The sequence below is a fragment of the Aspergillus neoniger genome (assembly GCF_003184625.1).
Source record: "Aspergillus neoniger CBS 115656 unplaced genomic scaffold BO87scaffold_12, whole genome shotgun sequence".
Lineage (NCBI taxonomy): Eukaryota > Fungi > Ascomycota > Eurotiomycetes > Eurotiales > Aspergillaceae > Aspergillus > Aspergillus neoniger.
The window spans coordinates 371,636-393,428 of record NW_020291140.1 but is presented as its reverse complement, the minus strand read 5'-3'; the positions used below and the strand labels follow the sequence as shown (position 1 = coordinate 393,428).

General features: G+C 49.4%; 8 protein-coding genes across 8 annotated transcripts; 4 read left to right on the top strand and 4 right to left on the bottom strand.

Annotated features, from left to right (window-relative positions):
* Positions 1 to 22: 22 nt before the first annotated feature.
* BO87DRAFT_415090 (uncharacterized protein) lies at positions 23 to 3,210 on the bottom strand. Its single transcript, XM_025626668.1, has 2 exons — positions 466 to 3,210; positions 23 to 405 (listed from the first exon to the last, which is right to left on the bottom strand). Exons 1-2 carry the CDS (start codon positions 2,780 to 2,782, stop codon positions 68 to 70), a joined length of 2,655 nt encoding a protein of 884 aa, XP_025480904.1. The 5' UTR covers positions 2,783 to 3,210; the 3' UTR covers positions 23 to 67.
* A 2,289-nt stretch (positions 3,211 to 5,499) lies between these two features.
* Positions 5,500 to 6,884, top strand: BO87DRAFT_375604 (uncharacterized protein). Its single transcript, XM_025623090.1, has one exon. It carries the CDS (start codon positions 5,830 to 5,832, stop codon positions 6,670 to 6,672), a length of 843 nt encoding a protein of 280 aa, XP_025480903.1. The 5' UTR covers positions 5,500 to 5,829; the 3' UTR covers positions 6,673 to 6,884.
* A 1,495-nt stretch (positions 6,885 to 8,379) lies between these two features.
* BO87DRAFT_28949 (GPI anchored serine-threonine rich family protein) lies at positions 8,380 to 9,783 on the bottom strand. Its single transcript, XM_025618952.1, has 3 exons — positions 9,747 to 9,783; positions 9,122 to 9,689; positions 8,380 to 9,055 (listed from the first exon to the last, which is right to left on the bottom strand). Exons 2-3 carry the CDS (start codon positions 9,327 to 9,329, stop codon positions 8,586 to 8,588), a joined length of 678 nt encoding a protein of 225 aa, XP_025480902.1. The 5' UTR covers positions 9,330 to 9,689; positions 9,747 to 9,783; the 3' UTR covers positions 8,380 to 8,585.
* A 1,996-nt stretch (positions 9,784 to 11,779) lies between these two features.
* On the bottom strand, positions 11,780 to 14,114 carry BO87DRAFT_375602 (CCCH zinc finger protein). Its single transcript, XM_025623089.1, has 2 exons — positions 12,166 to 14,114; positions 11,780 to 12,103 (listed from the first exon to the last, which is right to left on the bottom strand). Exons 1-2 carry the CDS (start codon positions 14,038 to 14,040, stop codon positions 11,894 to 11,896), a joined length of 2,085 nt encoding a protein of 694 aa, XP_025480901.1. The 5' UTR covers positions 14,041 to 14,114; the 3' UTR covers positions 11,780 to 11,893.
* A 174-nt stretch (positions 14,115 to 14,288) lies between these two features.
* Positions 14,289 to 15,806, top strand: BO87DRAFT_356680 (DNA-directed RNA polymerase III subunit RPC25). Its single transcript, XM_025621380.1, has 7 exons — positions 14,289 to 14,558; positions 14,642 to 14,740; positions 14,843 to 14,939; positions 15,006 to 15,092; positions 15,149 to 15,212; positions 15,269 to 15,446; positions 15,516 to 15,806. Exons 1-7 carry the CDS (start codon positions 14,547 to 14,549, stop codon positions 15,558 to 15,560), a joined length of 582 nt encoding a protein of 193 aa, XP_025480900.1. The 5' UTR covers positions 14,289 to 14,546; the 3' UTR covers positions 15,561 to 15,806.
* Positions 15,807 to 16,259: 453 nt separating this feature from the next.
* On the top strand, positions 16,260 to 18,181 carry BO87DRAFT_375600 (cystathionine gamma-lyase CYS3). The gene is made up of 4 exons (XM_025623088.1): positions 16,260 to 16,728; positions 16,799 to 16,884; positions 16,953 to 17,400; positions 17,469 to 18,181. The coding sequence occupies exons 1-4, from the start codon at positions 16,612 to 16,614 to the stop codon at positions 18,045 to 18,047; spliced, it is 1,230 nt and encodes a 409-aa protein (XP_025480899.1). The 5' UTR covers positions 16,260 to 16,611; the 3' UTR covers positions 18,048 to 18,181.
* A 236-nt stretch (positions 18,182 to 18,417) lies between these two features.
* BO87DRAFT_458128 (protein-histidine N-methyltransferase) lies at positions 18,418 to 20,018 on the top strand. Its single transcript, XM_025628853.1, has 3 exons — positions 18,418 to 18,854; positions 18,961 to 19,269; positions 19,330 to 20,018. The coding sequence occupies exons 1-3, from the start codon at positions 18,696 to 18,698 to the stop codon at positions 19,993 to 19,995; spliced, it is 1,134 nt and encodes a 377-aa protein (XP_025480898.1). The 5' UTR covers positions 18,418 to 18,695; the 3' UTR covers positions 19,996 to 20,018.
* A 175-nt stretch (positions 20,019 to 20,193) lies between these two features.
* Positions 20,194 to 21,151, bottom strand: BO87DRAFT_375597 (putative NADH-ubiquinone oxidoreductase 178 kDa subunit). The gene is made up of 3 exons (XM_025623087.1): positions 20,972 to 21,151; positions 20,565 to 20,809; positions 20,194 to 20,484 (listed from the first exon to the last, which is right to left on the bottom strand). The coding sequence occupies exons 1-3, from the start codon at positions 21,086 to 21,088 to the stop codon at positions 20,328 to 20,330; spliced, it is 519 nt and encodes a 172-aa protein (XP_025480897.1). The 5' UTR covers positions 21,089 to 21,151; the 3' UTR covers positions 20,194 to 20,327.
* Positions 21,152 to 21,793: the final 642 nt, after the last annotated feature.

The window sequence follows — 21,793 nt, the reverse complement described above, 5'->3', positions numbered from 1 at the left end:
GATATTCATACTACCATGATATCCTTTTAGTGATCCAAAAAGCAAAGGCATCCCCTATCCATTTCCCTCAGTGCAACTCATAGACATCCTTGACCATCTTCTCAACGTCACCTTCTCCAACCAGCGTTGGTTCATCGAATACGTTGCAGAATTGGTTGTCTGCCTGCTGTACCTGGAGCCCATAGTCCTCTATGTATTTGATAAACAATCCCACTTCAGGGTGGTTATGCTGGAGTAGAATCGAGACTTTCCGCATGATGTGCAGGAAGACAGCCAGAGCAGCATTGTACTTGGTCGTGGTCTCAATGGGCGCAAAGTAATTATCCAGGCGTCTGAACTGATCAAGCGATGGGAGATGGCTACCCAGCTGGGCCACGGAAACTGAGTAAGGTGATGGAAGCTGTTCTACTAATAAGTCAGTATTGACTGCCATCTCCCATCCAGGAGTGAAAGGGAATGACTCACCGAGTGTGGCTCTGAGGCGTATATCAGCCTCTTCGGGCCCTTCCTCTCTGCGCAACGCTGCGTAATGTTCGGCTATCTGGTAAAGCAACCGCTTCCACACGTAGAGCTCAATCATGTGTGGAGCTATGGTCTCCATCTGACTGGCGATGCGGACAAAAACGACGGACCCCTCAATGGGGTAATGTAGGAAGCTTTCAAGCCGACTGGTGGTGTGATAATGAGGGAAAGCTGTTCTAAAGACTCTTTGTAACGTCAGTAATCTATGATTGGCAGTCGGGGTCGATTCTGGGGCCGGTAAAAGACCAGCCTTCCAAGGCTCGCCAGGAAGTCGGCTTATTGCTTCGGAGCACCACTTAAGATACTCCATTAGGCTAGAGGCGATCTCCCTATCTTTAGATATGTCTTTCATCTTAAAGCAAACGGAAGAGAGAAAGACGTAGAGAATGATGCTCTCATGAAAGCGGCGTTCGTAAATTCGGTCAAGTGTTCGAACCCATTGCCGTCGGTTTACCTCCTTGGTGAGAGAGACCAGCGGCAGTGCAGCATCAACTCGCTGACCATTTGGCAGTTCTCTAACCTGGAGCAGTATCCAAGCGCAAGCATCACACGCTGACAGAGGCAAAATTACATCCGTCTCGGGGTAACTACCCAAGACCATTGGATAGCGGTGTTCGGCACAGCTATTGGCCTGTGGAACATGGTGTGTGCCATTGTAGTCGCGTGGGGTTTGGAGGAGAAGACACTGTATCGCCTGATCAGTCCCACATATAGGGCACTGTTGGTAGTTCTGGGGAACTGCACATCCTGCAGCGACCTTTCTGCTGTCTCTATATCCTGGTAAAAATAGATATTCGCAGTCTATTGGTCCATCAGCTGGAGGCCTGGAAAGATTTGCAAGTGGGCTGATTCTCTGTTGAAACGAACGCGCGGTTCCCATATATTGCATATTTCCTGCATCTGGCGAACTCATTGGGGTTAGATCGCTTGGGGACATTGAAGACTGGCGTCGAGTGGATCCGCTTGATCTTCTCGAGACATCCTCAAAGGTCATCTTCAACCGATAAGAATGATCATGAGCTGCTCTGACATGCTGTTTGAAAGTCTCCCAGTTCCTTTGATGCTGCTTACGGAGTTCTGACCTGATGAACTCTGCAGTTGAGGACTGATTTGACTTAAGAATTGCTTGCCACAGAGACCGTGGTCGTGATCCATCTCCGCCTAGAAAGGTCAGAAGGGTGAGGAGTACCCTTTTTGCTTCCCCACCTAAGTCTTCACGGGGCCCAAGCAGAATCTTATCCATCGAATCCATAGTCCGACGAGAATTCGAAATCCAACTTTGAATCTTGTCAATTTGACCCTGTGTCTTCGCGGCCAGGATGACGCGATCTAAAGCGGCGTAGTTCGAGAGCAGGTGAAGTGTGTCAGTCTCAGATATCAAGCCAGTATAAATACTGTTCATGTCAAAATGGACTCCGTTTGGGAGTATGACGATATCCCGGGACATTTTGATGGGTCTAGGGACCTTTACTCTTTTGAGATCGTCGTATCTGATTGTCACCAGATCCGCCCATTCCGTCCTCTCCCCAAAGGGCACAAACTGCTTCTCTGCCGGGAGAATATTCGAGAAATTTCCCTTGGCTTGTAGCACGTACAATATGCCAGTTCTCACATCTGAGAAGAGAAAGATGCAATGTGGAGCCACTGCAAACACAGACATCCCAACTGAGATATTGCAGCGAAATGGTGAACATTCCGGATATCCAAATAGAATTAACACGCAGGCTGTGCCCTGAATACCAGCGGCGGAGATAGCATGGGCAAACTTCTGAACTAGTGGCTCGGTGATTTGGCCGTCGGTCAAAAGAAACCATATGCTGGCGTCCTGAAGTTTTAATTTGCAAGCGGGGCTGTTCAACAAAGCCCCTGGATCGGTTCGGCCCCAGGAGCTGAGATTCTCGATGTCTGCTATTCTCATCGGTTGGAAGGCCGTGTGACACCAAGGAAGAATACTTGACCGTGACACCAAGTCCGGCGGCATAGAATCTCCACAGATTTCCCGAATAGCATCCTGCTCTTTCCGAAGCACAGGTCCCAACGTGCTTTGCGAGACAACTATCGCGAATGTAAGAGGAAGCTGCCCTAGAGCCAGCTCAGGTTCGTCCTGACTGTTGGGCGCCGATGCAGCAATCGTGGTGTTTCGCGGTCGCAAAGGCAGCCCAACTTGGTCCTGTGGAATGGATCCCGATGCAACCATGGTATTTCGCAGTCTCAGAGCCAACTCAGCTTGATCCTGACGATCAGGTGCCGGTGCAGACATGGTGGACTTGGGTTGGTAAACGACCTGGAGAATGGGTTGCGTCAGAAGATCAAGTTGGCAGTCGCCAGTCTTTTGTTAAATCCGAATCAGGTATGCTGGCTGACTCGATCGAGGAAGCAGTTTATTTGCCACCTATGCTAGGCTGTGATTCTGTTAATGAAGGTAGACAAGTTTTCACTCGTTGAGTCTCAGCACCAAGTCACTGGGTTTAGCGAGTCAGCAAAGCGTGCACTCCGGAGTCATAGAAGACACTCTAGTGTCCTTGAAAACCCCTCAGGATTGGTGATATCAAGTGCAACACCGTTGTTCTGAGTATTCAGGATGATGCTTTTTGCAGCATATATGACCCTCTGCAATCAACACATCTCCAGTGTCAAAGAGAAGAAGATGAACAGGTTTTTATCAGCAGGCAGGGTGCGTGAGGCTACAGTAGGACAAACACTTCACCCCCGACTCCATTGGTGGAAAGCGGCTGATGCAGACAGCTATGGTGCCAGAAATAGCATTCAGAGCTGAACAAATATATATATATATATATATATATATATATACTGTGCGTTCCAAATTGTGGGATCCCACGTTAGTTTCTAGGCTAGGGCCATTGAACTAGTTCGTTCTCCTGTGGGAAGATGTCCAGAATAAGGGAGACCATTATATGATATACATATGTATATATCTGATCGCTCCAAGCTCGGCCAAGATTTTTCTCAGAGCCTCTACAGTTTTTGACAACTGAAGATATAAGTGGCATACATCTGGTCCAGGATTCTAGCATGACTCTTCACCTTGATATATCCTCTTTCGTTGGTCGAGCTTTTATCGGGAACGGAGAGAAGTCGGTTTGGTGAGGTTGCAGTTCCACCACTTCCCATCAACATTAATATAATGACTGACCCAGAACAACTACTGTGACTATAATAACTGATGCGTATATTACGTCCCGTATATAAGTTGTAATGTCATCATTGAAACGTATAGGTGGTTGTCAGTTGAGTGACACTCCAGCAACTGGAAGCCCACCCCCACGGGGGTTACTTATAAAGAGAAATTTATCAGTAGAATTCACCAATCTACATCATTAGTATTTCTTACCTTCACCACAATATTCAATATATATTCCACCCCAATCATTCACAGTACTCAGCACACAGTGATTTAGCTATTTCTAACGATGTCCAAACCGGAGAACGATCTTGAACAATCTTGAACGATCTTGCCTATGTTATCAGGACTAATTTGGGTACCCAAGTTCTTGACCTTGACTATGGAAGACCCTTTGCGCAAGCCAATCGCTCATACAGATGAGTACATAACCGAGATTCACTTATCAAACCAGCTCAAAATATATCCCAGGGAACACTCTAGTCGCTCGGATAACCAGAAATGGCGTGCCAAACAGCTTGACGATGGTAGTTGGTACTTCTGTAAATTGGTATACGGGAACCTTGCTCACTGCTCCACGTACACCTTCTCCATTCCCAACAGAGTTGTCTCCCTGATCTAATGTATGCTCCTCTTTGATCATGAATGAGGCGTATCCGAACCATTGCATCAATCTTGATAATGGCAATACCGCCAATGGAGCTCACATTCTCTGTTGGCCTTATGAAGGTACCTCTAACGAGAGGTGGTCTTTTTGACATGCAATAGAGCATTGCCAGACGTCTCCTCCCTTGATCAGATAGCTGAAATATACTCTTACGGGTGGGAGATGTTATAGAAATGAACGCCAAAGTCTGGAACTTGATGGTGCTTGTAGTAACTACTGCATGATGATCGATCTGACCCCTTATATGGGGGAGTGTGCGAACTTGACTACCTGAGCTTCCTGACACCCTTCTCATCTTGAACCAGGATAATCTCTAATAGATCGGAATTACCCATAGAGACCTGATTTAGATAGAAGCGGAGCTGGAGAATTCCTGTTCATGCCATTCCTTACTGGCAATCCATGGAATGCCTTTCAATCTAGAGTCTGGCTTGTGATGACGGCGTCTTGTTCTATCACAGGTGCAGTAACTGTTTCTTCCTATGGGGAGGGAGAAGTCAAGTCACGTATGGGCACTACTAATCAAAATTTTCGGTATTCACCAAAACTCTACAAGCCAAACTCGACTAAGTCAACAATAATTTCTCCATGGCAAAGTGAGTCTTTCTAGGACAAACTGGTACCCCTCCTAGTAGCCTGTGAATAGTAGTATCCCCACATTGTAATTTCCCAATAGAAGTACCCACTAGTTATTCACTTCCGAACCAAACAAACAGACCTTGACTCAATGATTTGAATGGGGCAAATCCATTCACTACGTGTACCCGGCGCTAAGAAATACTGTCGCCTATTCTGGGGAATGGGAAAGCTTGTTTGAGGGGATTCGGGGATACACAATAGGCACCCGAGATAGGCCACTATACAATACTATATGCATCGGGATGAACTACTTCATTCTGGGAGTCTAAGTCCGAGAACATTATGCTCGTGCATCGGTCGAGTTCCCAACATGATGGGGCATCATGCTGCACTAACTGAATTGCAATATGCACCAGTGGCTAAGCGATGGTGTCTTTGCATTGAATTAGAAGTCATACTAACTATTTATTAACTAATCAGCCACTGCACTTCTGCATTGATTAGTCATGTTTGCTGTCCCCTGCACTTGTTAGTTAGTTACTCACCGTGCATTGGCCAACTGATATCCCAGACTTCTCTATTCATTCACGACAATATGACTAAATACTCAGCTCGCACTGCTCTCAAATCATACTCCGAGGAGCTGGAATATACGACAGAAAGAAATGCGGTACCCATCAGTCGCTCGCAAACATTAATCTATTACATCGAGGGCAACAAATGGTGGATTAGAGTGACTCTACTAGGCCCGACCGCTAACCTCCCCCTCGACAACGCCGGAGAGCAGCAAACCACCAAGCGTGAACGGCGCGAGTTCTTCCAGAGCTTTGTTCGACGAATAGATTACAAATTTCTTCCTCTCCTCCCGCACACCGTAACAGAGGTTATTCTAGGAGACGCAACAGCAACCGGTCCAGAAATGGAACTCAAGCTCGACGATGCTTCTGGCACATTGCAAAATCCCACTACGGCTCTAAGATGCAACATCCAAGAAGACCTTCGCAGTGTCGCCTATCCTTCATGCGACGAATTTCCCTCTTTCCGACAATTCAACCACAAAGAATTGACAGGTGCTACTGAAATCACGCCCGGGGTATTCTGGGTCTACCACCGCGAAACGCGTTACGTCCTCAAGATAGTGGACCGCCCTCTCTATCGACGTCACGATACCGAGGTCATTCGCAAGGAACTGGAGAACCTCAACTACTTCGCTGGAGTACCAAACATAGTACAGGCAGCTGGGATTACCGTATCTACGAACCCTTACAAGACCTTTGACTGGGACACCGGCTTACCACTAGTTGTGACGGGCATTCTACTAGAAGCATATCCCGGAGGGACACTACAGCGGGTCCTCTCCGACCGCCGCGTCACAGAATACCGCTGGAAGCAATGGCCCATCCAGATCGGAACCGCGCTGAACCGCTTCCACGAGGCAAAGAAATCTCACATGGATCTGGAACCGTCGAATATCGTTCTCGATGCCGACGGAAACGCAGTGCTCATCGACATCAGCGGGTTCACGCGTGAATGGTGTACATCCGAAGTTCGAAATACGATATCTCCGTGTGATCTTCCCTTTGAACAACGCCAACAGAACGATATCTGGGCGTACGGAAAACTTCTATCCGAGATCGCATCACAGATAAGCGATGATCCGTACGTAGAGACCTTGCGCCAAGTTGCGGACGGGTTGATGGAACGAGATCATCAAAAATGCATGAGTATAGCGATGACCATTGCACAGCTCCAAAGTGCTTAAATAATAGATAACGATAATCACAAATCCAAGTTGAATACTTTGAAGTGCCAACGGAAATTAAGATTCCCCCTATCCCCTCACGCCAACCCACCAATGATATTCCTCCCCGCACAAGTTAAATGAAAGTCTCCCGCCGATCAAGTCAATCCCAATATCGATTACATCCGTGCTTGTCGTTTTTCCCTGATTTTCTCTCGGACTGACTTTCTTCATCAATTCCGATATCAGCTGCTGTAACTACTGCAGTTTGCACAAAATTCTGGCTTAGTATCATGGCATAACATGCACACAATACAGCCCCTGCTCAGGTGACAGATAGACAGTCTCAAACAAACAAAGAATCTTTCCTCGAGACGAAGTCCCATATTTCTCCCAACCATCCTTACATCACCGTCTGTCTCAGGGGTAGAAAACATAAAGAATCTATCTATAATAGGGACAGCTATCAAAATATGGTTCCTCGGGCAAGAACTGTCCCTTTACCATGGAACTCACCCGAAACCAAAAATCAAGACAACCCTCACGTGCCTTGCAGGTCCCAAAAACAACCCCCAAACAAACAAAGCAGGCCCGATTCATCCATCTGTGTCTGTCTGTCATCTTGGCAAAGAAGCAAATCCCAATCAATAAATATACTGCATTCACCAACCAATATTTGATAATAATATCAAAATTAAACCTCAATACAACATCCATAAATAAAATACAGTACAACAAAAGAAATATTTTTTCCATCATCAAGTGAAAAAGAAAGAAAGAAAAAAAAATCGCCCAGTAACTTACAGTGTAATCAAATTACCCATCTCAAATCAAATTTCAAGAGTCAGTCAGCCTCTCTCCACACACCGAAGTTTTGCCCGTCGTCGGTGGATAAATACTCGGGTGGACCCTTTATTTAACGGTTTGGTTTGATTACCGTGGAGCCCAGCCAGCCAGCAGCCCTTTTTTTGCCTAATGGGTCTGTCTGGATCATCTTCGTTTTTTTCTTCGCGCCTTGTCATTTTACGTACGCTTAATTTTGTTGTTCTTGGTTTTTATTTTTTATTTTTTTTTTTAACTTACCGGCCTTAATTTCGAAAGGGTTGAGGGGATGGAGTCTATAATATTCTAGATCTATCCCTATCATATAGTTAGATTGTTTTGTTTCACTTTATCTGTTAGCCGGCATTGCTCGGCCCTACTTATGGGGTATTTGTTTATTAAGTCATTCCATCTATCGAGGCTACGTACTTGTCGGATTCGTTTTCCTGGGTTCATCAATATATCGTCTTATAATCCTTCGAATTTTCCATTCCACTCAAGCATTACCCTGCATGTCCCCAACTTATCCCAGACGGTCTTCTGCAGTCTAGTGGGCCATGCAAGGTATGCCCATCTCCACCCCGTCATAATCTTCACCGGGCTCATCATGCAGGTCCCGTGTACACACAGCTACGACGCATCGACCCCTTCGTCCAGGGGCGCCCCGAGTCATCTGTCTAATGCATGCATGATAGGCTAGTAGTCATTCATTACACAATCCATATCTACATACTCCGTAAAGTCCGATGTCCAACCCATTAGGTCCATCCATCCGGAGGCACGAAAACAATGTCGTAGTAATAATTAACATACCCATACCTTCGCCAAAAGCGAAAATGGCAAAGAAAGCCGGGATCTGTAACATCTTTTTCCGAGACACAAAGGATACTCTTCAGCAACGGGAAAGGTCCATGCAATCCTTGACAATCCAACAGGGCACGCGAAGAAGAAAGTTCAAAGAGGGCGTGAGAAGAGGAAAAGGGGGGATGCAAGAAGGCGTAAAAAAAGGTGCTCAAAAATCTATGTACCAGAAAGTAAAGAAAAAAGGTATCATCACCCGACCACGGAGTTGGCAGCCCTCAGGCGGGCAGAAGAATCAGAACGTCGTAGTTTTAGATGAGCGCAACAGCACCAAAGATAAGGGCCATCATGCCAATAGAGGCCTGGTTGGCCATACCAGCATTGGTGGACACCGTGGTGACGCTGGCAGTAGAAGCGCTGGAGCTCGCGGTGTTCGAAGAGCTGGACGAGGCAGTCTTGGAGGACGTCGCCGAAACGGTAGAGTTCGAGCCAGACGTGGTGGTCGAGGTGGAAGAGCTAGCGCTCGAGGTGGTAGTAGACAAAGTAGTGGCGCTCACGGTGGAGGTCTGGTCGGTGGAAGAACTAGTGCTGGAAGCAGAAGACGTGGTTGACGAGGCAGTGCTGGTGGTCACCGCTCCAGTAGCACCAGAAACCGAGAAGCGCGGGGTGTAGTTGACATCGTCCGTGTTATCATCATCGATGATCTCAACGGTGTAGTCCGAGCGGGCCGCAAGATCGGCAGAAGGAGTCCAAGAGTAGCTACCAGAGTTGTCGATGCTCCCTAAATCGTCTCGTCAGCACCTATCTGATCGAAGTTTTTCACACCATATCCATAGCGGAAGCTTACCGGCAATAAGTTCGCCCGTGGTGGTGGTGAAGACAGCACCCCACTGGAGTCTCAGGGTGACGGTGCCATTAGTAGTCGGGTCCCAGGTGAGAGTAGTCGGGCTGCCCGCGGTGAAGGTGTAGCCACCCTCAGGGACGTTGAACGGGTTGTCGGAAGCGGCCGCGAGAGACGCAATGGCGCTGAGAGCAAGGTAGAAGACGGAACGCATATTGATGGATGTTGGTGGAGAAGTATATGTGAGTAGTAGAATGACTCGGTACAATAACGGGGAATGGATAGTATGCGATATACAAGCGTAAATACGCGATGCAAGTGTGGGTGGTACAGAAGTAAAAGAATGACTTCTAAGTGGGAGAGAGAGAGGAAGGATAGTCTCGACGGTCAAAAAGAGTGAACCGGGGTGAGTCAGTAGATGCAGACGACGAAAGAACGAAGGACAGACGTCGAATGGGGAAATCGCACGAGGAAGGGAAAGAAAGAAAGAAGAGAAAAGAGGAAGGAACGAACCACCGGGGAGGGGGGAGGAGGATGTCTATGTATACTTACTAGTCAGTGAGTACTGACTGGACTGGAGAAAAGTTACTAAGTAGATACTAGACTAGTCTACTCGCACACTACTGCCTACCTGGCTTAAGTTAGGTTACCTTCTTAGTACTAATTGCCCGACTCTGGCCCAGACGGCGAAAATCAAGTGGGAAAAAAACACGAGAGGAGGAGGGGGGGGATCCATTGTCATTGCGGACAGACCGACGCAGAGCACAATGGATTGGATGACCCTGTGACTAGTAGACATCCGGACCTTCCTGTTCCTGGCCACACCAAGTCCAGCCTATGGTCTAGCGTACCGGGCGTACCTGCTGTATCGGACCTCCTCCACTTGCGCTAATCCCCCTTGGGCGTCACTAGTCGCTCAACTGCTTCTCTTCTGGCCTCATCTTCCGGTGGAAGTCCGGTTCGGATCCCCTCATTCTCGTCCATTTTGGGAGAGTTCAGGCCCGACTCGGGTGTAGCGTCTTTCCAATGGTACTATTTTTCGCTCGCCCGACCGGGGGTTCGTCGGCTACAGTGGCTAACTCTCACTAGATACATACTTAGAGTCTTAGACAGATGGCAAATTTTATATGACCTATCCGCGAGAGTCCGGACTTTGAATGACTTCCTTCTTAGCGACAAGCCAAGGAGACGCTTGGAAAAAAGTGTAAGTAAATATAGCCCTCGATACGATTGAGAGAGGCATTATTGGCAGAAAAGGTGGTATCTGCTCAGGGGCGTTTTTCCCAATTCCTGCAGCAACAATTCAGGGCACGCGGACGATCATTGGGCAGAAATGAAATTAACCCTCGCCGACATGTTCCACTCCGCTCCAAAGTTTGTGGGAGCTGCTGATGCCCTCGTTCGGGACTAGCTCGAGGGCACCGTGTTATTAGTACTGTCTGTCTGTCTGGAACCTTCTCTCTTGTTGGATGTATGATAGTATTTGTTTTCTGACGTGCTGTAACACAAGTTCTTCTCTGCTTGCTCTTTTCTATTGAAATTGAATGCAAGTATCATGAGAGAACATTGGCTATCCGACTGGACGGCTGTTAGTGTCCAACAGTCTATCTTATCAGGAGGTGCGGAACTGACATGTGGATGCGGCCGATCACGATTATTAATTTGGCCTGCGGTAGTATCCAACTAAGCAGCTACCCGACTACTCCCATATATTATTTATTCCATCTAGCTAAAATACTGTTCAATACAAAGCTCAGAAGCGATTCAATGAACTGAGACATCACATCTCCAGGATCTAAGCCACCCACCACACTATCGAGATCCCTCCTTAGTACTTGCTATACGAACCTCTTTATTCGCCCTTATCTCTTTCTCTTCCTCGGAGAGGTACTCCTTTAGGAGTATCCAGTTCTCTCGGCTCCTCAACCAGTGACCCAAAGTTCACGCTTTCCTTATCCAGTAATTTAAACACAAAGCTTCTCATCCACTTCACCTCCCAATTCGTTAAGGGTTATCCCTCCCCGCCCCTCGAACCTCCCCTCCATCGACTTAGTCTATCGTTCTACTTAACGCCGACATCATTCTTCCCCCTGGACTACCTACACTACTCTCACGATGGGCTAGACTTTTCTTGCCTTCCTCCTTGTGTTCTCTCCTTCGGAGACCGTCAGGCAGGCATTCTAATCCTGTATGGTGATTCAAGACCCACGCCCTCGCTAGGCATCCATCTTGTCTAGACTATCATGGGAAATGAACTCCGTCCGAGCGTTTATGCCAGCATTCGAAGTCCTCACTTAGTGTACAGCGAGAAGCTAAAAATTATCTACGAGAGCACTAACAAGTTGAGCTAACCCACAAGCGCAGCGCGAAGCGGGGAGGCGCCACCCATCCCACCCATCCATCCTTCCCATCTTCCTAACTTCCTACTATCTATAGTCGGCTCAAACCGAGGTTGCAGCCGCATCGCCTTGTTAGTGAGCTCGGGTGGCCACTATGGTGCGATGGCAATTTTACACTCTCGTCCGAAGTGCTTCTACTCCGTAGTATACTCAATGGCCGAACTCTGATTTGTCTGGGCCCAGTTTTGGACCAACGAGAGAACACTGAAATGACTCCCCACTATACAGCCTACAGGCACGAGTCACTAATGAAAATCTGGACTGTATCAAGTGCTCGAGCACGATGGAGCCTGACACGAGACGTACTATAATGCGTTAGTCTAGCTATGTATATACAGCACACTATGATACGGCCTTCGACATGGTGCCACACTATATACTAGGCAGTCACGGGGGCAGCATCATTTTCCTGCCCCGAGATTGTGTCCTTGGGGGCTGCCTGCTGCGGAGCTTCCGTGCCTTCGGTCACCATTGTCGATTTGTTAGTGTCCTCTTGGGCTTTAGGCGCATCTAGGAATCCGTTTTCCCCGAGCCATGCAATTGCTTCCATGACCTTTCGGTCTTCTTCTCCCTTTTGGCGGTCCAGGAGCTAGTAATTGCACATGTTAGTCACGTTCTCAGGAGCATACGCTTAGGGATGGCTAGGCTCACCGCTTGTAGAAGCCCCTTTCGCGCCTTCGGCTCCGTTGGCTTCGCTTTCTTTCCTCGCTCAGGTGCCTCGTGCGAGAACCGACATCTATCTCCATTCCTGCAGCGACCGGTTCGAGCAAAGTGATGGCATGGCTTTTTCTTACTCTCACGAGGGGGTGGCGGTACCCGCTCCGGTCCTTCTCGTCGAGTGGTCGCCTCCTCCGGCGCAGAGTCCGAGTCACTGTCGGATTCATCCGACGAGGAATCTGACCCACTGGACGATGTCCAATCGCTGCTATCGGAGTCATCTTGAGACGAGATGTTGGCCTCGTCCCCAGCCTCTTCGGGCTTCCCAGCGTCTATTTTGACATCTGTTGCAGACGTCGTCTCGCCGTTGGTGACTTCTGATCCTTCGACTGCAGCGGGCCCAGGCTTGACAGACTTATCTTCCGAATCTGCATCTGCCCTGATCCCAGTTTCCGAAGCCGGTTGGACTTGTGCGGTGGCCGAACTTTTATCTACATTGGCATCGGTTGATCCCTTTTTCAGTGCCTCAGCCCTCAGTAGAGCCCTTTCAGCATCTGCCTCGGCTTTGGCCACCCGTTTCTCTTCCTTCATGAGCTTTCGCCGCAGTCTGTCCGCCTTCTCCTTCGCCTTCGCTGCAGCATCTATGGGATCGACCGGTTGGTCATTGGATTGCTTGTCGTGCGCTTTCTTATTCCGACCGTCCTTCTGCGCTCGTTTGGACTCTTGCTTTCGCTGATCCTTCTGCCGCTGTACTTCCTGGCGTGCTTTCTTCGCCTCTTCCATGGCCTTTTTCTTCTCTTCCACTTTCGCCTGCGTCGGATACCGCTTTCGCCGTTCCTCAATCCAGGCCGCGATTTCTTCCGGTGACTGCAATGTGGATGTCTTTCCGCGATATGTGACCTTGAGAGCTGCGGTGTCGGCAGCAGCAGCTCCTCCGGCTAATCTCGCTTCTTCATCCACATCGTCTTCATCCTCGCTCGACTCATGCTCTTCGGTTCTCGGGGTCAACCCAAGCTGATTGCGCTTTCTCTTCTTCTTCTTTGGCTTCCGTGTGGCGTCAGCTGGTGGCGGGGGTTTGACGGGAAGAGGATTTCCGAAGCTGGGAACCGGAGGCGGTGCGGGAACTCGGGGTGCGACGGACTGGGGCTTCCCAAAGGCCGCATTATGATCGCGCTTGTTGGCATAGTGTGCTGTTCGATCCCCATTATGTGACTGAGCGTTGTAACCGTTGAAGTGTCCACCGCGCTGAGCTCCGGCGAAGGAGCCTGCCGGTCCCGTTTGCTCAAAACCCCAGCGCATAGGTGGGGCAACCATCGGCGTCTGAACTGGCTGGTTGACCGGTTGCTGGGCAGGTATGACCGAAGGATACATAGACCCAGGTTGAGCAGTAGGCGAAGTGTAAGCTCCCCCATAGTTAGGCTGGCCTTGGTAAGGCGGCACCCGGGCTGCGGATTGCGCATAAGGCTGCGAAGGAGGAAAGGAGGAAGCATTCGGAGCCCGTTGGTAATTTTGCGATGGCGAAGGAGTGACTTGGGCTGCTGGGTTGGGGTGCGTGGCATACCCAGAGTAGTTCATCTGAGCGTAGCCAGTAGACGGTGTAGCGGTAGGGTACGCGCGGTTATCTGGTGTCATAAAGTGACCTCCACGGGCGCCTCCCCGGTTTCCATAGCCCCTCCCACGTCCTCTGAAGTGGCCACCATGAGCATGACCACCTCGTTGACCATGATATCCCTGACCGCCATATTGCGAAGGGTAGTTGGCATTATGGTGACGGTATTGTTGCTGCTGCGGTTGCGGTTGTTGCGGTTGTTGTTGTTGAGAGGGAGGAGGGGGAGGGGGAGGAGGAAAAGAGAACCCCTGGGAGTTCATGGCGAGAAGATCTCAGACGACCTTCGAAGAGAAACAGCATGCACGCCATCCTCCCGACATTGCGAAGACTTGACGAGGGCGCAACTCAATAAAAGGCGGCCAGAGATTCAGTGACAGAGCCTCTTTGGTTGTTCCGTTCCGAGCAGAATCAGGAATCGCGTGCCGCTCACGTGGGACCAACCTCACTGTCCAGGCAAAAATTTCATGGCAGATCCGCCGGCTGCCATTGGCTGGATGCCGGGGGTTCTCGCATTGAGCCGCTGCTGCTAAAAGTGATTTCCAATATAATAATAATTGTAAAATGGTTGCTGGATGGAGGACAATTGAATTAGCTTTTTTCTAATATGGGATTGAGTCCCGACCACTTGAATACTCCCACCCGAATGCTTGCCTTGGAATAGAAAGAAAGAAAGAGAAGAATTTATTATCTCCGTCGTCCTTATCTTTTTTCTTCTTCTTCCCCGCCGGCCCTTTGAGAGGCGCTACGTCAAGCGACTCGATTCATCATGTTCATTCTTGTTAGTGATCGACTGTTATTTCCACTTCTATATGCACCCAGTGCATACCTATATTTGAGTATGAGCTGACCTGTATCTCACAGACTACGATCTCGGATCTGATCCAGATATCCCCGGAGGATTTCTCCAAATATAGCGCTGTGGCTCTCGAGGATAACATCAACGAGAAGTATGCCAATAAAGTATGTACCAGCGCGTGATTCTCCTCTTATTATGTGCTTCATGTTTAGCACGGTCTGCGAGCCATGCTTGTGAGTGAACATCGTTGACCTTGTTGTGGTCAGGTCATTCAAAAAATCGGCCTATGTATTGGTTTCTATGACCTGCTAGAGTCTTCAGATGGTCTGATTGGCCATGGTACTGGACTTGTTAATGTAAATGGTATGTTACTTTCTCTATCTACGATGTTAGTCTTATGGTGTAGCAGAGAAACTGACCTAGTGACAGTCAAATTCCGTCTGATTGTCTTCCGCCCGTTCAAGGGCGAGATCATGCTTGGGAAGATCTCGAGTGCGACAGAGCATGGCATTAAGGGTGAGCATTCAGTGTATGCCATGTATATGTCAAAATGTGATGCTGACACTCCCTAGTTGCCGTGGAATTCTTCAACGATATTCTCGTGCCTCCTGATCTACTCCTGGATGGCGCCAGATTGTGAGTGTACCACCTAATTTAGCTCTGCAATTTTCCACCTTGCTAACTGATATCAGTGACTACGCGGATCAAGTCTGGATCTGGGAGAACGAAGATGGCTCCACGTTCTACTTTGATGTTGGTGAAGTTGTTCGATTCCGCGTTGAGATGGAAGAATGGCACGACCAGATCCCGAATGCGCCGGATCTAGGAGATGCCGCCGCTATCGAGCGGAAACCACCCTATTCGATTATAGTGAGTGACTTGCCTTACTTCAAGTATATCATCTTATGTTGAAGACAATCTAACATGTATGTGATATAGGGATCCATGCAAATGGCTGGATTGGGTCCGATTTCATGGTGGTGATTGATGACTTGCTTTGTTCTGGAGAGGAAGAATACGAGAGCTTCCCGTGGATGGGATTGCATTGTACACTACTACTACTACTACTACTACTACTACTACTACTACTACTACTACTTACATACAGTGGGTTCAAAAGAAAAGGAAAAAGTAAAATGGGAGGAATTGGATATACCACGTTGGGATGGATGTTGCAGAGGGGAGAAGATCGATAATCCCATCGATAGACGAATAATGACATGATCTTGGCTTTACTAGTTGTTCAGGTTGGCGCAATAGTGATTCTTGATGTCGAAATGAAGGGATGGTATGAGCCCATCCCAAGGAACCATGGAACATTACTTCCCCTTGCAGCACCAAGCGACCGTGCAATCATGCCGGATGGGGGACACCGTTGCAAACTCTAGATAAACCAGGGCGTACGTAGATAGAGATAGGGATGCAAATGACACCTTACAATGCCAAAGCAGACACACCTTCAACTAATAGAAGTGGAACTAAACTAGGCGGCTGTCAGCACGGAAGGGCGTCGGCGATGCGACGGTTAAAGGCGGCGATAAACTGGCGGGGTGGAGAAAAAGGAAAAAAGAAAGGGAAGAAAGATTCTGGAACTCGGCGCGGGTCCCTCTCGACCACTTCGTCCTATAGTCCTCCAGCATCCAGTCTGCGCAACGTAAAAGAAACCCGGCATCAGCCAGAAATTTTCAAGCAAACTTGCCCCCTCTCTCTCTGTGCGCGGCTCGTCTCGTTTTCACTCCTGGGATTCTGCGTCTCACCGATCTATTTTTCTCTCTCGTTTCCTTGGCCCATTACAAATCGCAACCCTAGAAACCTTGAAGGGTTAGTTTGCTTATATTAGACCGCATTGCGTCTTGCAGGGGCCCTGTGATTTCATCATCCACCTCTTGTCTTTAAGCATTCAACTGCTCTACAAGACCCCAGTACTCGCGCATTTAGACTATCAGCGACTTATTGTTCTGATTTACTCACTTTTGCTTTTTTTTTTTTTTTGACTTCTATTATTCCCCATTTCGTATATATTCCATTCGTGACAATGGTTGCTCTCCCCACTCAGAACGGAGCGTCGACCCCTCAGGATCGCCGCTTCGGAACTTTGGCCGTCCACGCTGGTGCTCCCCATGATCCTACCACCGGCGCTGTCATTGCTCCTGTCAGTTCGCATTCTTCTCCGAACACTGCCTTCACTTCTACGGTGCACGCGCTAACCAGCTGGCCCATAGATCTCCCTCTCCACCACCTTTGCGCAGACCAGCGTCGGAAACCCCGTTGGTCTCTACGAATACACCCGCAGCTCCAACCCCAACCGGTTAGTCGGAACGGAATCGCCATAGCTGAGATACATTGATTGCATGGATATTGACTGCTGGAATTTAGTGACAACTTCGAGCAGGCCATTGCTGCTCTTGAACACGCCAAATATGCCCTTGCCTTCTCCTCTGGCTCTGCCACCACCGCCGTCATCCTCCAGTCTCTCGCCGCGGGCTCTCACATCGTCTCCGTCTCCGATGTCTACGGTGGAACTCACCGTTACTTCACCAAGGTTGCCTCCGCCCATGGCGTCCAGGTGACTTTCTCGCCTTGCATTGAGCTCGACGTCGAAGAGCTCATTCGCCCCAACGAGACCAAGCTGGTCTGGATCGAAACCCCCTCCAACCCCACCCTCGGCCTGGTCGATATCGAGAAGATCGCTGCCGTCGCCCACAAGTACGGTATCCTGGTTGTCGTCGACAACACCTTCCTGAGCCCCTACGTTCAGAACCCTCTGGACCACGGTGCCGATATCGTCGTCCACTCCGTTACCAAGTACATCAACGGTCACTCTGTAAGCTCAACTCTCACACTTTTTTTTTCTAATAGCAACGGGCATCTTGCTAACATGAATAATCTCAGGATGTCCTGATGGGTGTCGCTGCCTTCAACTCCGATAGCCTGCAGGAGCGCCTTTCTTTCCTCCAGAACGCTATCGGCGCTGTCCCCTCCCCCTTCGACTGCTGGCTCGCCCACCGTGGTCTCAAGACCCTCCACCTGCGTGCGCGCGAGGCCACCACCAACGCCACCGCCGTCGCCAAGGCCCTCGAGGCTTCTCCCAACGTCATCGCCGTCAACTACCCCGGCATTGACTCTCACCCCAACCGTGCCATTGCCGTCAAGCAGCACCGCAACGGCATGGGCGGTGGTATGCTGAGCTTCCGTATCAAGGGCGGCCAGGAAGCCGCTCACCTCTTCTGCAAGTACACCAAGATCTTCACTCTGGCCGAGAGTCTGGGTGGTGTCGAGTCTCTTTGCGAGGTGCCTTCCAGCATGACCCACGCCGGTATCCCCAAGGACCAGCGCGAGGCTGCTGGTGTCTTCGATGACCTCGTCCGTATGTCCTGCGGTGTTGAGGATTCCGAGGACCTCTTGGCCGATGCTCTTCAGGCTCTTGAGAAGGCCGTGGCTGCGACCAAGGTCGAGAACGGATCTGCTTAGAGGGTTCGTGGTGTTTCTTTTTGTTCGTTTCGTTATCTGCGTGTTTGGGACGATACATAGAGCGTTTCTACGATATATATAAATGTGAGACGATAGAGGGTCTTGCGTGGCAGTTCGCGGACCGGTCATGACACCAGATTCATACCTTCTGAAGCCAAGTAATCTACAAGTAGTAGTTGTACGGATCTTCTTTATAAGATAGAGTACTATCATTGAAACTCAAAAAGAATTTTAATATTAAGACCGCCTTATCTATACGCAATGTATAGGACCGGTTTCAACACCCAATCACATTGCTTAGTCATCCCGATAACGAAAATGCAAAATTTGGACGAATGAAGCGACGAGAGAAGAGATTCAGGCATTGGCAAGCTACTATACATCGGACTCTGTCTAGACAGGAGATAAGAAGACAGAGTCAACTCCGAGATTGATTATCCTAAACTTGTTCTCAAAACAAAATCGCGCTCGGATCATTCAATCCTTCATTGAAGTAGATCATAGGATACCCCACCTCGCTGCTGGATATCCATCTTCTACTTCCTAGACTGTTCACTTGGCTGTGCATAGCATAATAAGCTAAGCTATATCCGAAGAGTTTATTTATTCGATTTGGCCTGATCGTGGATAACGTATCCGCTATACATCATGACATCCACATTCAGCTTCGGCTTTGCGGGGGACGATATCGACATCGATGACACGGAAATGAACGAGACTCACGAGACGAACAATGACCAGAATGCTGGTGCGGGATCTACACTCCCGGAGCTGATCCCAGCTAAGAAACATGATGTGGCTGAATGGGTGAGTAACTCAATATATGGCACTCTTCTAGTATCTATCACTTAGATATTATCACTCATCTACCCTACCCTATATTACATCAGTATCAACAACTAACACTCCACAGAACCCTACACTCCCATCTCAAATCTCATTCAACAAGCTCAGACTGCCCACCAAAACTACTGCTGCAAACCAGCACCTCACCCTCGCTCGTCGGGACATCTTCGACATTCGCGCCCAACTAATGGCCGAGGATACTCCCGACGAGAACAACGAGGAATTAATTGCCGGTCTGGAAAAAGGCGACATCAAGCCCAACTTCTACGAAGGCGGGTTCAAGACCTGGGAATGTGCGGTTGACCTAGCCAAGGTGCTTGTTGACACCGATGAGCTGGCTGCGTCGACGGCTGCTGGTGATAGACATATCATTGAGGTATCTACCTACCTACCCTAAATAATACCCAGCATATGGAATACTAACAAGAACATCCAGCTCGGCGCCGGCACCGCCATCCCATCACTATCTCTCTTCGCACAACTCCTCTCTCACCCAGCATCAGGACAGCAGCAGCAAAACAAAAGAACCCACTTCACATTCGCAGACTACAACTCTGCCGTCCTCCGTCTCGTCACTTTCCCTAACCTCCTCTTAACATGGTATCACTACACACAATCTTCCCCTTCCCCGTCCGAAGGACAGTCAGAAGAAGACGAACTCCTCGACATAACCCCCACCCTCATCCAATCCTTCCAAGAAGACCTCTCTGCTCGCGGCATCTCCATCTCCTTCATCTCCGGTGCCTGGTCGCCCGCTTTCGTCGACTTGGTCTTCTCTTCCTCTTCCAACCAGGAAGTACCTTACCCCCAAACACTCGTCCTCGCCTCCGAGACTATCTACTCGCCTGCGTCGCTGGGGGCATTCTCCGAGACGTTAGTCGCCTTGTTGCGTCGTGCTGCGCCGGGAGGACAGCAGCAGAGCGCGGCGGCGTTGGTCGCGGCCAAGAAGGTCTATTTTGGGGTTGGTGGGGGTGTCGATGAGTTTTTGGCGGTTTTGGGTGGTGTTGCTGGGACTCTGGGGGTCGAGGTCGATGTGCAGGAGAGGTTGGATGTTAAGTCTGAGGGGGTCGGGAGGGTGGTTTTGGGGGTTAGGTGTGCTTAGTTGATATTGATATTGCTGTTTAGTTAGGGTCGTGGTTAGTATATATAGACTATATAAGTACTATGTGGCTAGTTGAAGTATGAATCCGGTTATGGTTAACTATGGCTTGCGATTACAGCTGATCATCTCTGTAAGTAAACCCATGCTGACAACAACCGCATCTGCGGACAATAGATAACGGAAAATAAGAATAAAGGATAAAGAAAAAAAATCTTGAACACTGCCCGGTATATGTACAACAAGCCCTGCTTCCTATGTCTATTACCGACATATTCATGACACAGAAAAACAACAATAACAGAGTCACATTTTCCTTAGTTCAATATGCTCGCCTACTCATAAAGAGACACGACCTTGCCGTCCTGCATCCGGGCCACACGGGAGGCCTCCATCTCCTGGTTCTGGCGCTGGTAGTGAGCGACAACATGGCTCAGATCGGCGCTCTGGCCGGGGGCGACATTGTAAGGAGCGACGGCGCTGAAGCTGACTCTATACCAAGGGAGAAAAGTATCCAATTAGCAACCACAGATCGGACATCATAAGCCGGCAAGGGGAGAGTGTTGACGTACTCAGGCTGCTTCAATTCAATGAATTCGCGAGGACCCTGACTCGCGAACAAGTGACGGTCATGAGCGACCTTCTCCATAGCGGCCGTGTGGATAGCGTTTCTCTGCTCAAAGATCTTCTCGTCCGGAGTCCACTTGTGGATGAGGTTGGTGATCCATGACGGGGAGCCGGAGTTATCGTTCGACTTGGCCACCTGGTACAGGACGAAGGCGGACGCGAAGGTGCCGAAGGTGACGTAGAAACTGCGCTGTATGGGTGCGTAAGATCAGGATGTTAGCTTTTTGAGAGCCTTGCTTATTCGTTCATGCAGGAACCAATGCCACAATGGGTATAATGGGATGTGAATGTCGGGCGAGGGTAGTAGGGAGGGTTCATTTGCGTTCCCATTGGAGGAGGGGAGAGAACGTACGCCGAAGCTCTCGTTCACAGGCTCGGCATGGTGAGCTGCGTGCGAGTCGAATCGCCGGGGCTGCTGGTTCCGCAGAAGGAGCCGCGCCGAAGCCACCGATCGCCTAGCGAAGAACATGGTGTGGAGGTAGACAATTGGCAGCGCCGGATCGAGTTATGATGTCGTCGTCGCCGGGGGGGTTTTGGGAGGTTGAAAGCGCAGAAAGGCGGTTCGAGGCGGAGTGCACGTGATTGGAAAGCTGGATTGGGTTTGGGCTGATTGGTCGAGTTCCAGTGATCGTGAGTCATGTGATTTGTGCCATATTGGGACTAGTGTAACAGAGCATAGAGGATCCAAAACTGGTTAGCCTAGTTAGGACAACAGTAAGGCTGCCATGCCATGACTAAGTCGGTCTGTCAACTGTCATGTGGATTGGTCAGTGAGCAAGTAAATCTTTCCTGTTAGTTACTCTTCTTCCTGCAGCCCCGGACATCTTACGGTGCAAACACATCCTTTCTTCCACTCCCCTCATCTGTCGGCCTAAACTCTCCTGCATGTCGGTCAAATATGATATGATGACCGTCAGACCCTCCCGATCTTCGCCTTACCTGCAGCAACATCCTGGAGGGATCATGGAATCAATCCTCCTTTTCGCCTTGAACGGGGGTTGGGGCAGTTCCATCCAGTGAAGTGTGAGCGGGTCGCTGTGTTGGCTCGTCAGTCATGGTGTTCCTACACCGCACACCCTGGGTGGTCCCGATGCATGGCTAACTGCCTCACTTCAACATGGCGCTCCCCACTGCTTGCGATTAGCGCGGCAGCAATTGGGTTTCAGGTTCTGCC